The sequence below is a fragment of the Rattus norvegicus genome, chromosome 2, assembly GCF_036323735.1.
Source record: "Rattus norvegicus strain BN/NHsdMcwi chromosome 2, GRCr8, whole genome shotgun sequence".
In the NCBI taxonomy this organism is placed as follows: Eukaryota; Metazoa; Chordata; class Mammalia; order Rodentia; family Muridae; genus Rattus; species Rattus norvegicus.
The window spans coordinates 13,436,623-13,449,846 of NC_086020.1; the positions used below are offsets into that span (position 1 = coordinate 13,436,623).

Sequence of the window (13,224 nt, forward strand, 5' to 3'; positions counted from 1 at the left end):
AGTTCAAACATATGGACTGAACTTAACATAAGCATACCACTGGAGAATAATCTCCTTCAATACTTAAAATGCAAGAACCGTGTTAGAAATACCATGTTCTCTCATACTCACAAGTAAGCATGAGAACCATACAAGCAGAGAATGCAACGGCAGTGGCGGGGCCTAACACGGCTCAGAGAAAGTGCGCATCTGTGCTCAGACACCCTGCCACACAGGAGCGGTAGTCTGATGGCCTGAAACACGTGGTCTGTAGCCAGGACAGAGAGACAAGAATACCCATGATACTCTGAGTGTTGGCTTTCTCTCGTGGCTTCCAAGACAAGCTATTCTTTTGTACTATGAGCAAAATCCTTGTGTCTTCCAGTTCTCAGCAAGGAAACTACTTTCTCACAAAAATGTAACCAAAACTTGTATGTGAGTTAGAAACATCACTGGTTGAAAACTTTATCCTTACCTCTTAGCTATGCATTTAATTACTAGCTAGTTACATGTGAAGTTATGTTTAGTGGTACACTAGCCTACTCCTGTCCATGAAAAATTTATAAATAAGTTTGATTATATTAATGTATTATATGTCAAACTTATAAACTATATATATTTGCATGATGTTTTAGCAGATACCTCAAGTCCATCCGTCTCCACTGAGAAGCACATAAATACAGTTAAGAGTTGAGACCGTGGCTGGAGAGCCTGCCATCAAATACGGATTTAGAGTGTGATACTGGGTTCAGTACATACTCTATCTGTTCTGGTTAGTTGTCAGTCAACTTGATACAAGCTGGAGTTAATGGGAAAGAGGAACCTGAGGGAAGAAAACGCCTCCATCAGATCGTCCGTGAGGCAGTTTCCTGATTGAGGATTGATGAGGGCGGTCCCAGCTCACCGGGAGCAGTGCAGCCCCTGCCCCAGAGATCCAGGGTTGTATAAGGAAGCAAGCTGAGGAAGCCTTGAAGAGCAAGCAAGCCATCAGCATTCTCCCACAGTGTCTGCATCAGCTCCTGCCTCCACATCCCTGCCTCAACTTCCCTCAGTGGTGGGTGTGATGTGAAAGGTGTGGTATAAAATAAACATCTTCCTTCATTTGGTCATGGTGTTTTATCACAGCAAGAGAAAAAGAACGAGAGCATCACCTACTCCACTGATAAGACGAGACATAAAATGCTAAGCACACAGTTGGTCCTAGAAGTAGCAGAGTGAGGTGGGCTTACAGCAGTGTTTGATTTGGGGAAGCACTGCATAAACCTATTTGTCGGTAATGTTGTTGTTAAAGACATTTAATTTTGTCACCCTGAAATACGTTCTTCGGACAAATGTTATTTCAAGTGGGATATATCAAAACAGGCAACTACAGACAACCAACCTCCCATGCACGACATGCGTGCAATCGTTTTGAACACACACTAGTCCACTGCTATTATTCTGGCCAAGCCCATCCCAAGTAGGAGAAGCCAACTGCTTTCAGGTAGAATATATTTATCTGTATATTGAATTCCATATAAACAATTATTACAGATAACTAACAATGCCAAATACAATTAAGCAGAAACTGATTTCAATAAGTATTGCCATTCACTAACTGTGATGCACAGTTTTAGTGATTTTGGGAAATGAGAGTTTGCAGCTCTTCCTCAGAGGACAGTCCCTTTAAAAACTGAGGCTGTTGTGATTAGGGAAGCTGAGAGCCCAGGCATCCATCCTGAGGCTGGAGATCAAGGTGTCCTCTCCCAATGGCAGAGAAGACGGGGCCTCTACTGACAAGGTTCTCCCACATTGTCTCTGACATGCAAGCTATGAATTACTCCACCGGAATCTCAAGGTCATTGTTTGGTCTCACTGACACATTGCAAATGATCCCATATCAGTGGTTCTTAACTGACCTAATGCTGCAAACCTTTAATACAGGTCTGCATCTTGTGATGACTCCCAGCCATAAAATTAGATACATTGTTACTTCATAACTCTAAGTGTGCTACTACTGTGAGCTGTAATATAAATATCTGATATGCAGAAGATCTGATATTCAAACCCTGTGAAAGGATATTTCAACTCCCAGGGGTTAAGACCCACTGCCTTAGATGGTGAACTTCTCCTTGCCATACCTAAGCTGAGCTCCACCTGCAGCACTGCTCCTCAGGCCTGACAGATGAAGGACAAAGGCCTCTGGCTGGCCAGGGCTGGGAAACGTCCATAGGAGGACTCCTTTCTTCTGTTCTCCATGCAGAAAAGAGAGGCTCCCTGGAGAAAGAATGACAGAGAAGGTTATCACTCCTTCCTTCTGTTTGCTTAAATTCTATTCTATATGCATGAGTGTTTTGTCTTCGTGTATGGCCATGCATCTGTCTGAAGAGGTTGGGCAGACTATAAGGTCCCCTGGGACCAGAGTCACAGAAGGTTATGAGTCATCTTGTGGATGCTGGTAATGGAACCTTGGTCCTCTGGAAAAGCAGCCAGTGCTCTTAACCGCTAAGCCATTTCTCCAGCCTACTTCCACTTCTTAAACTGGAATGTGTTGCTAATACATACACTGAAATGACCTAAAATTCGATTTGGTTCCAAAAAGATAGAATGTTTAATAACAGGAACAAGAAATAAATACATTTGTACACATCTCTGAGACCACAGAGTTTTACTCCCTGCTTACTCCCCTATCTTTCCTTCCCCCTCTCTTCCCCCTCCCTCTCCATCTCCTTCTTTCCCTCCCCATTCCCCTCCCCCACCCACTCCCCTTCCCCTTCTCTAGGCTTTTCCCTTCCCCCTCTACTCAATTGCCAAATGTAGCAGTGATAGGAAGGGAATGGCTAGGGTGATGTTAGGTAAGCTTTCCTGCAAATTTGGTGCTAAGCTGTGGTTTGAATTCTGGCCTCAGTGTTTTTTAACAGCAGGGTATCACAGGAATTTAGGGTAAAACATCACAATGTGTGTATTTTATTTTAGGTTAGAAGAACATGTCATGATCAAGAAGGTTTACAACTGTTAAGTGAAGTCCATGAGTTTAGGGGTTATATTAATTATTCATTGCATTTAAAAGTTATTATAAAAGATCAAAAGAAAAATCTAGTTTACCTAAAGACACGAACCCACTACTTGTAAACTCCGTTATTTTTAAATCAAGTTATTATAATAATAATTCACTAAACATTTTTCAAAGCTTATGTGCAAGCCAAGTCACAAATAAACCTACACCTAATGAACAAGAGTCCTACATGGAGACTATGGTTAACCATACATAAACAGACATGACCACAGAACGACAGAAAGGACAGAAGAATAACAATACAGTAAAAATGGCAAAGGGGGCCAGAATGCAGGTAAAGAAGATCATAAAAGATCTTTAACTTAGGGGCAAGCCAAGAAGAAAATAAGAATCAGCATCCTTTGCAGTGGACGTGAAATGCTCCACCCAAGGCAAGCCTGGTGCCGTGCTGTCACAAAATGAAGTAGCACACAAATGCACACTAGACTGGAGAGTGCCCTGCCACAGCTGATGGCTGACGTCGCAATGGCGTCACGTTTGGTGTCTGCATTCTATTCTCATTGCCTAAAGAGATCATTCAGTGTCCCAGCTACATGCAACTTAGGAAAACAAAATCGTCCCATGCTCATGGAGGGAATGTGGATCTCAGCTCTTCTATCAGAGTCATGAGATGTATGTGTTACAGAAACACTCGCCTGGTGAGCAGGAAAGCACTGTAAATAACCAGGGGTGCACAGATCTGGGACAGCGCTGAGGAGCTGGTCACGACTGTCTTTAAGGAAGTCTGGAGTGAGCTCTATGCACCAGGGTCGAGGTCACACCACCCAACATCCACACCTTACTTGTTCTCAAAGGGCCACTGACACACATTTAAAGATCAAGTAGGTGAAGTGGCTGTTGGCCATCTGTCAGAACTACAGAACATGTATTGGGTACAAAGTGCAAAGCTGTATCACTTTATTGCTACATTCGCTGAGTGAGATGCTCAAAAGGACTTTTAACGAATCCTCAAGGATTGACGGAGCTGTTTGCTTGGTCATCATCACTGTTCCATGGTGTATAAAGATTTCAATCTGGTTGAACAATTCCCCTCCTCCTCACCAAGGAGCCCTAACACCCTGGTTCTGCAAAGGAGCACTGCTTTCAAGCTAAGAACACTGAGTAGTACTCATACAGTTCAGTATTGAGAGGAGGGATAACCTTGGATGGCTGTCAACGACACAGCTCCATATTCTGCAGACTGGACTAGAAGAGCTTTACTCACCGAGAGTTGGCGTCATATTGCCGATGGCAATAGGCTCAGGGATTTCTGAGCCAGGAGCATATCCTGTGGTCCAGGCCACAGACAGCCTGCCATATGTACCTCTCCTGGAGACTGTGACTTGGCTTGTGCCGGCCGTGATGTCAATGAGTTGGAAAGCAGTGGATTCGAATCCAACCTAAAGAAAGACATGCTTAGAGGACATGAGTACCTGGGGAGCTTTCCTGTTCTCTGAAAAATGATTAAGACTGTTAGTATTGTGTCTAAGCTCTGCTCACCCCAGTTACCTGGCAACAGCCAGGCATGCCTGACTCACTATAAAAAAGGCCTCTTGGCCCCTCCTGTCTCTCTTGCTCTTGCCTTCTTGCTCCTGCTCTCTCCCCATTCTCTTTCCCCCTATTTCTTTATGTGCTCATGGTAGACCTCTACTTCTCTCCTCTCCTCTCCCCTCCCTTCCTCTCCCTTCCTCTCCCCTCCGCCTTTTGCCTCTCTCTGTCTCTACTACCCTCTCAATTCCCCTCCCCATGCCCTGAATAAAGTCTATTCCATGACTGGTCTCTCAGGGGAAGGGATGCCTCAGCATGGGCCTGCAAAGGCACCCCGTTCCCCCAGACCTCACCACACCTCCACCAAAACATAGCCCCTCCTCTCTTCATCTTTTTTATAAACATGTCACTAACTCTTTAGATTTTACAATTTATTCCCCTAAATGATGATACACTTAGAGGAGAAATACTTAACATCTCAGATTTAAAATTTCATCCTGGGGGTTGGGGATTTAGCTCAGCGGTAGAGCGCTTGCCTAGCAATCGCAAGGCCCTGGGTTTGGTCCAAAGCTCCAAAAAAAAAAGAAAAAAAAAACTTTAAAAAAAAATTTCATCCTGTCCTATGCTTCAGATTCTAGTTTCAAGTTTTCTTTTTTTTTAAAGTAATCATTTGAATTATAAAATATCCAAAAAATAAGTGTAATAATAATTAAATAAAAAAAGAGTTTAAATTACATTGTTTTAAGAATCCGTAGCGACTGTATGTCTTTCATTTATTCATTAACGTTAATGAGTTTATCCTACAGGCAATGTTTTGTGTATGGAGGCCTGGCTGGTAACTCACTAGACAGCCAAGGAAGAATCCGTAGCGACTGTATGTCTTTCATTTATTCATTAATGTTAATGAGTTTATCCTACAGGCAATGTTTTGTGTATGGAGGCCTGGCTGGTAACTCACTAGACAGCCAAGGAAGACCTTGAACTTCTGGTCTTGCAGCTTCAGTCTCCGAGGCTGGGATAGCGGGCATGAAGCACCAGGATGAGAGGCAGGAAGACTTAACCTGCTTCCTTCATTCCTCATCAAAGCAGACCCTCGGTTAAGGCTTTCAGTTCCTTCATTAAATTGGACATTTGGGGTACACTCAGAAAGCTTCAGAGGTAAGTGGGTTTGGGGGATTGTAGTTTTTGTTTTTCTACTTGCTTCTTTGAAGTAGTTACACTTCAAATAACCATCAAACAAGATTTTTTTGTTACTCTTCCAGGGTATGTGATTTATAGCCCAAATTAGTTCTAATCGGTGGTTTTGAATAAAGCCTGATTCCCAGTCTCATCTGAGTGAACAGCTCAGGTTACATCTCCTGCTCTCAACAAATGAAAATCGGGCTGCCACTGAACCAGCAGTTAGAGTAGAACATCTCCTCCTTTAAAATTCTGATGGCATACATCTGGAAACCTGGTTCTCTGAGAGACGCTTCATTTCTGAAGCTCTCAAACGCCAAAGAGCAACTGCAACTTTACGGTGTTTCTTCTCCTTTTAGAACCAGGGTCGTATCATAGCCCTGGTCCTGGGACTCACTGTATAGACTGAGCTGGTCACACAGAAATCACCTGACTCTTCATCCTGCGTGCTGGGATGAAAGATGTGTGCCGGCTATGGTCTATTTGTCTTGGTTTTAATCTTTGTGGACTCCACTTTAGGGAGAGAGCAAATTCATTCCCTGTGGAGGAGACGTCCAGGAGGGAGCAGCTGACGAGCCTGTGCTAATGATCTGCAGTTGTCCATCCCAGACCCTACACCATCACTGCTCCATGGTACTTAGTCCCCGGTAGACCAGGCTTGAATTCACTGTGGACAGGTTATCCCTCAGACCAGCTAGGAAAGAACACTTCACAGCCAATAGCAATTTTTCTTTTATGTAAAGAGCCTAAGAGGGTCTCATTGCTGGTTTTTATTTTATTTGTTTTGTTTTTGCCAGCCTATCGAGTGACTAGGGATAATCTTTTTAACATAGATACAGACTCAGTAATGTTAGGAAATGAAAAAATAGATAATGCTTCATTCCAATTTTCCTTATTTAGCATTAAATGCCTCAATGTTAAAGATTTTACACTTGGAAATGTTTGGCTTTACCTGACTGCGCCTTTAAAAAGGGCCTTACATTCTAGCTGTTCAAAATTAAATCTTTCAACAAGCTGCAATGACAAGTAAATTTTATAACTGATATTTAAAATTGACAGATTATTTTTCTAGGAGGGATCCTTTGAGATGCATGGGACTGTTTACAATTGAAAAGGTGGTTAATCTTAAAAAAAAAAAAAAAACAGAACAAAACAAACAAAATCCCCAGTCTTGTGTCAGTTTCTGCCTCTGGTAGGTCAATCACACTCCAATGGACGCTCCCAACCCAGGAATAAAGGGCAGCACTACGTGGATGTGCTTGTCCATTGCAAAGGGGGGTTCAGAAATTTAATGCCATCGGGGGAGGGGCATGGTTCTTGGAGGAGTTACGTGGAAAGAGAAGACCAAAATCCACTGCATTCAATTCGCAGAGAATTTAAAACACACACACACACACACACACACACACACACACACACACACACACACACACACACACACACACACACACATTCTTAAAAATAAATTCTTTGTTCGTGGTGTGTACTGTCCCCAGAAACCACGAGGAAGCCCATGATCTGAGCTCCAGGTGGCTACAAAGAGCCAGGAGACTACTTTGACAGTGACATCGATGAGTGTAGACACACAATTGAGAAAAACTGAGAAAGACGGACACATGAAGTTTCCGCGATGAGCCCTACTCACACCCAAGCACCCCACAACCTCCAAATGCAACAGCCTAGAAAGGAAGTCATCAAGTGGCCACTTGTGCTGCCCTCTGGTGGTTATCTGTGAGAACTACATCCAGGACCAGTTACCTGGGAATTGGCAGCTTCCTCAGGAGCTGAGAGAAAAGCTTGATTTGCTTCCTGGTGAATTGTTGGCATTAAGAGAACTCTTAAAACTCTGTCCTAGGCTCCCCGTGCATGTGCAGTAGATGTGCTGCTTGGTCTTCATGGGGGTCCCGAACAACTGCAGCCGGTATATCCCAAAAGCTGCTGCCTGACTGTGGGATATTTTCTTCTAGCTGGGCTGCCTTGTCGGCCCTCAGAGGGAGAGGATGTGCCTAGACTACCAAAGACTTGATGTGCCAGGGTCGGGGAATACCCAGCGGGGACCCACGTACTCAGAGATGGGGACTGGGGGAGGGGCTGTCGGGAGAGGTACAATTAGTGGGATGGAAAGTAAGATAAAAATAAACAAATAGGATTGAGAGCCACTACCCAAAGGCTATGCATGGACTGACCCTGGACTCTGACCTCATAGGTAGCAATGAATATCCTAGTAAGAGCACCAGTGGAAGGGGAAGCCCTGGGTCCTGCTAAGACTGAACCCCCAGTGAACTAGACTATGGGGGGAGGGCGGCAATGGGGGGAGGATGGGGAGGGGAACACCCATAAAGAAGGGGAGGGGAAGTTGGGGATTTAGCTCAGTGGTAGAGCACTTGCCTAGGAAGCGCAAGGCCCTGGGTTCGGTCCCCAGCTCCAAAAAAATTACCAAAAAAAAAAAAAAAGGGGGGGGGAGGGGGGAATTAGGGGGATGTTTGCCCGGAAACCGGGAAAGGGAATAACATTCAAAATGTAAATAAGAAATACTCAAGTTAATAAAAAAATAAAAATAAAAAAGAAGTAGAAAAAATAAATAAGGAAAAGTAAAATAAAATAGCAATTGTGATACGGATGCTGAGGTGTAGCTCTCCAAGGTTGATGACTTCCACCGGGTGTGTGGTGGGGGAAGAACTCAGTTTTCATTAGGGGGATGGCCACTGGGACTTTGATCACGCTTCGGAGACTGTGAGGGCGATACAAATCGGGCTCGTTTGCTGTTGTTATTTGGGGTTGTGGGGGGGTGGCAAGGGCAAGAAGGCAGATATGAAAGAACTGGGAAGTGGGTGAGATCGGGGGTGTTTGAGGTGAATTTCGCCCTCCCCCGCCCCCAAAAATCAATAAAACTATTTTGAATGAACGAATAAAAATTCTTGAAGACCTTAGCACTTCCTACTTGTGCTGCCCTCTTGTGGTTAACTATGAGAATTACATCCAGGACCAGTTACCTGGGAATTGGCAGCTTCCTCAGGAACAGAGAGAAAAGCTTGATTTGCTTCCTGGTGAATTGTTGGCATTCCATAGAAGGGTCCACTCAGAAGCCTTGCTGACAGCAGCCGCAGGGTGAAATTGGAGCCCAGTGATAGGAAGACCTGTAAACAAACAGTTAAGGAGTCTTCAGAGGAAAAGGAGACATGCACACACATGAGTTCCGTTGGTAGAGGACAGTTGGGTCAGTCCCAGCTTTCCCCAGCTCTTTCTTCTTTAAAAAGAAGCCCCCAGATTTTAGAGGGTAGGGTGCATGGCTGTAGTTGTAGAAAACAAATGTAGGAATTTACAGCCCTTCCTCATGTGCTGGAATAGTAATGGAGCAAAGGAGACATCTCCACAGAGCCCAGGAGATGGAAAAAGCAGAATAGAGTGAGGGCAGGTGACCCAGGGAGGCCCACTGCTGCCTTCTTCAGTAAGCAGGAACTGTGGATTCTAATGACAGCCACTCAGAACAGACTGTGACATGGGTACCTCTGTCACTTCGGTACTCTGAGCAAATAAAGATCATTAGCGCATGTGCTAGATTACTAATGTCAAGGATTAGCAAACTGGGAAACTGTGAACTTACACACTGCTATCACACTAGAAGTATCTGAAACTCACAGTGTCTTCTCACTGAGAAACAACTATTGACAATGGTGGACCCCTAACTGGTTCCAAACAAAGAACATGGCTTTAAAAAGTGTGCATGTTGGGGCTGGGGATTTAGCTCAGTGGTAGAGCGCTTACCTAGGAAGCACAAGGCCCTGGGTTCGGTCCCCAGCTCCGAAAAAAAGAACCAAAAAAAAAGTGTGCATGTTTGTGGAGTCCAAAGCAACCATGTTTGTTTGAGAAACATGTCCTATGGCTACAATGAACTTCAGCCCACTCCTGCTCCTGGACACACAAGGTACACACATGGTTGTCACAAACACATGGCATGAGCGAAGCACAGGTTTCATTCTCTCAAGATGACACTCTGAACAGAACTTTTAGGTCATTGCTAGGCAGGCAAATCATAGCACTGTAAGTCCTTCAAATGCACCTGACCTTTCCCAGATGTCCCATCCCCATTCAGGCCAACTAATGGCTGGGTAGCTAATGATTTTTTTCCAATTTCATAAAGAATGAAGTACAACTCTGAAGTAGCAAGTCATTAGACCCTTTCTGCCTAGGACCTCTGCTCTTGGCCTATTCAGCACACACACTCCCAGAAGCAACTGATATTAAAGTTGGACAAGAATTATGTTAGGAGATTATATATACATCTTCAGTGAGTGAGTATTTGTGTACAAATAAAAATAAGTTATGAATAAGCTAAAAGATGGCTTGGAGATAAGAGCACTGACTACTGTTCTAAAGCACTCAGGTTCAATTCCAAGCTCCATATGGCAACACATAACTGTCTATAACTGTAGTCCCAGGGTATCTGAAAACCTCATCTGGTCTTTGAGGACCAGTAAAAAACATGTGGTTCACAGACATACCTGCAGGTAAAACTACTCATATACATAAAAATGAATAAATAATTAAAACCAAATAACTTATGATCTTATGTTATCCATGTGCATCTCTGATACTGCAAATCCATGTGTGTTTGTAATTGGCTGTTACTGGATGGTTTCTTCTCTCGGGAGCCTTAACTATGACAAACACTGTGACAAAAAGCAACATGGGGAGGAAAGGGTTTAATTCAGCTTACAACTCCCAGGACACACTGCATCAGGGTAGGAACTCAAGTCAGGGACCAACAGGCAGGAACTGAAGCAGAAGCCATGGAAGAATGCTGCTTACTGGTTTGCTCCTCATGGTTTGCTCAACCTGATTTTTTTATGCAACAGCCCAGGGACAGAACTGTCCACAGTGAGTTGAGCTTTCTTTTATAAATCGCTAATCAAAACAAACAAAGCCAAAACCAAATAAAACAAAACAAACAGACTTGCCTATAGGCTATCTTATAGAGAGAGATTTCTCAACTGAAGGTCCCTCTTCCCAACTGATTCTAGCTTGTGTCAAGTAGACAAAAAACAACCAGGACGTGGAACTTCTGAACAGAGCAGTAGTGACCAAGTCCCATTCAACTTTCACTGCTGAGAATAACTGGCATGATCTAAGTGCTTAATATCTGAGCCATGCAGAAAAGTCCATCTGTTTCTACATTCTAGCTTGCACTCCTCTAAAACCAGACTGGGTCCTTAGTATGCTCACTTGGAGGAACAGCCCAAAAGCCAATGCAAGGTCCTGGCGTTAGACCAGCACTAAGGATGCTTTTAGCTTTTAGAGTTTGATAGAACCTTCCACAGACCCATTTAAAGATCAGATGCCACCTCATAAAGGATTAAATATTTAAATGCATTTGCTGATTCTCTGGGGCTTATTTGTCTAAAGCGCTCACTTTCACCCAGCAACATCGAGCAGAGAAGAGTTTATAAAAATTCTTATAATGAAAACCTCAAATATCAAAGAAAAATGTATTTGTTATATATGTTGAGGATGAATGGAGGAAGGTGGCCATTGGAAAAAGTCCTACTTTTGGTTCATGTACATGTAAATCTTGTCTCTAAACACTTACCTGGAAGATAAAACTGTTGCTGTAAAATTATTTTTTTAAAAAGGTTTCTTTTACCCCACACTAGATCTGGCACCGTAGTGCCCCAAGATATCTGGTAGATATCTTCATCTCAGTCAGCAAAGCCTCTCACCCGCTTTGCTCCTGCTGATGGCTTCTCTCTGAGCTTGGCAACAATCTCTCTACCTGTCTAGTTCCCAAGGCAGGTTGCCACCATGCCAAACACACACATTCCAATTCCATGGTGGCCCAGTGTCTCCACCACCACATACTCTCTTAAACTTAAATCACCATATGAAAGAGCACGCAACACAATAACCTCTGATCCAATTGATAAGATATAATTTGCTCATCTAGATATACAAAGCCTTGTACACATCCATCCCCTAATAATATTCAAACAACCTGTAAAGAAATCTTAACATCAGCCTCCATGTTCTCTCCAGGGCTTCTCTTGCCTCGCTCCAGTCTCTTCTTCTCTCTAAAACTTTTCTCCCACCCATCCTTCCTTCTTGTCCAATGACAGGCCTTGTTGTATCTTGTACATGCCTTCACCTGTATGATGTCTTACATAAAACCGCAATGACTTAGGTGTGATCATATGCTACACACCTCTGGACGTGTGCGAGTGGATGCTAATAAACAAAAAAGCAAGCACAAGCCCTAGCACTGCATTTCCAGGTGGCTTTTGTGTCACATGTAGAATGCTTATGAAAGTGAAGATTCCCATAAAATTTGAAATAAGCTAGTGAAAGCTGTGATCACATGCACAAAAAAAAACTTCATACATGTATCTGCTAGTAAGATTCCTCTAATCTTTACTAAAAAGTTGTGAAGACAAGTATAATATATTCACAGGTATTAAGAAACACATAGATAACAATCCAAATATGGTCTTAAAAAACAAATGATATTACAAGCTATACTATTTAGATTTCTATGTGACAGGAAAAAAAATGACCACTGACTTTCAGACATACAGGCCACTATAAATGACCTGGTGGCTAGGTAGATTGGGCTCACTTGTTCCTACAAAATGTATTATGTAGGATTTTTCCTATACATAGCCTGAGAGCAGTTCTGTACTATAAATACTGCCTGATAGAAATAACAGATAGGTATACATTTCTCTATGGCAAACCTTAGTAGTCAGTGACCCCATACTACAACATTATAAAAATACCTTCATTGAAAAGTTAAAGCAATGACGTTTAGTGTTTACCAGCAGATTATGACTTGAATATGGTCAGAAAGTGATGGTATGGGTATATGGAATAGGCATTTTACATTCATAATTCTTTGGAGAATTTCATGTGCACACATAATGTGTTTTGATCAAATCAACCTTCCACTCCCTCCCTTGCACCTCTTATTTCCCTTTATCATGTTTCCCTCTCAACTTCATGTAGTCTTTATTAAGTCTATGAGTTCACTGAGTGCTGCCAGCACGTGCATGGTGGAGCACCACCCACTGGAGCACAGACAACCTGTCAGAGGTCACAACTCTGAAGAAAACTGACCTTTCCTATTCCAGTATCCATCAGTTGTCAATAACTCCTTGACTAGTGGTGGAGTTTTATAAGTTCCCCTGCTACATTGAGATTTTGACTGGCTAGATCTTGTTCAGGTCTTGGGCATACAATCAGAGTTGCTGTGAGTTGATGTGTGGAATGGTTTGTCAAATGCAGAAAACATTGCTTCACAGCCATCCTCCACTACCTATGGCTCGTATAATCATTCTGCCTTCTCTTCTGCAATGACCTAAGCCCCACAGGAAAGAAATCTGATAGATATATGTCATTTACAGTTTCCTCTGAGGTTGAACCATTCCCTCTTATAGGGAAGCTTCTTACAAAGGAAGATAAGCAACAAATTGGCTTCAGGAAGTCCCTGAAACTGACCAGCTTCATTAGGCACCTTCTTCACAAGAGTAGACAAGCCAAGTTGCAGAGAAGATGAG

General features: G+C 43.1%; 1 protein-coding gene across 3 annotated transcripts in view; it reads right to left on the bottom strand.

The window, feature by feature from the left end:
- The window catches only part of Adgrv1 (adhesion G protein-coupled receptor V1), a 580,259-nt gene that overhangs the window by 369,474 nt on the left and 197,561 nt on the right, over positions 1-13,224 (bottom strand). For all 3 annotated transcript variants that reach the window (XM_039103389.2, XM_039103390.2, XM_039103391.2), the window contains 3 exons: positions 8,674-8,817; positions 4,239-4,413; positions 2,100-2,235 (listed from right to left, as the gene is read on the bottom strand). In XM_039103389.2, the coding sequence (XP_038959317.1) occupies positions 2,100-2,235; positions 4,239-4,413; positions 8,674-8,817 (455 nt within the window). The remainder of the gene's footprint in view (positions 1-2,099; positions 2,236-4,238; positions 4,414-8,673; positions 8,818-13,224) is intronic.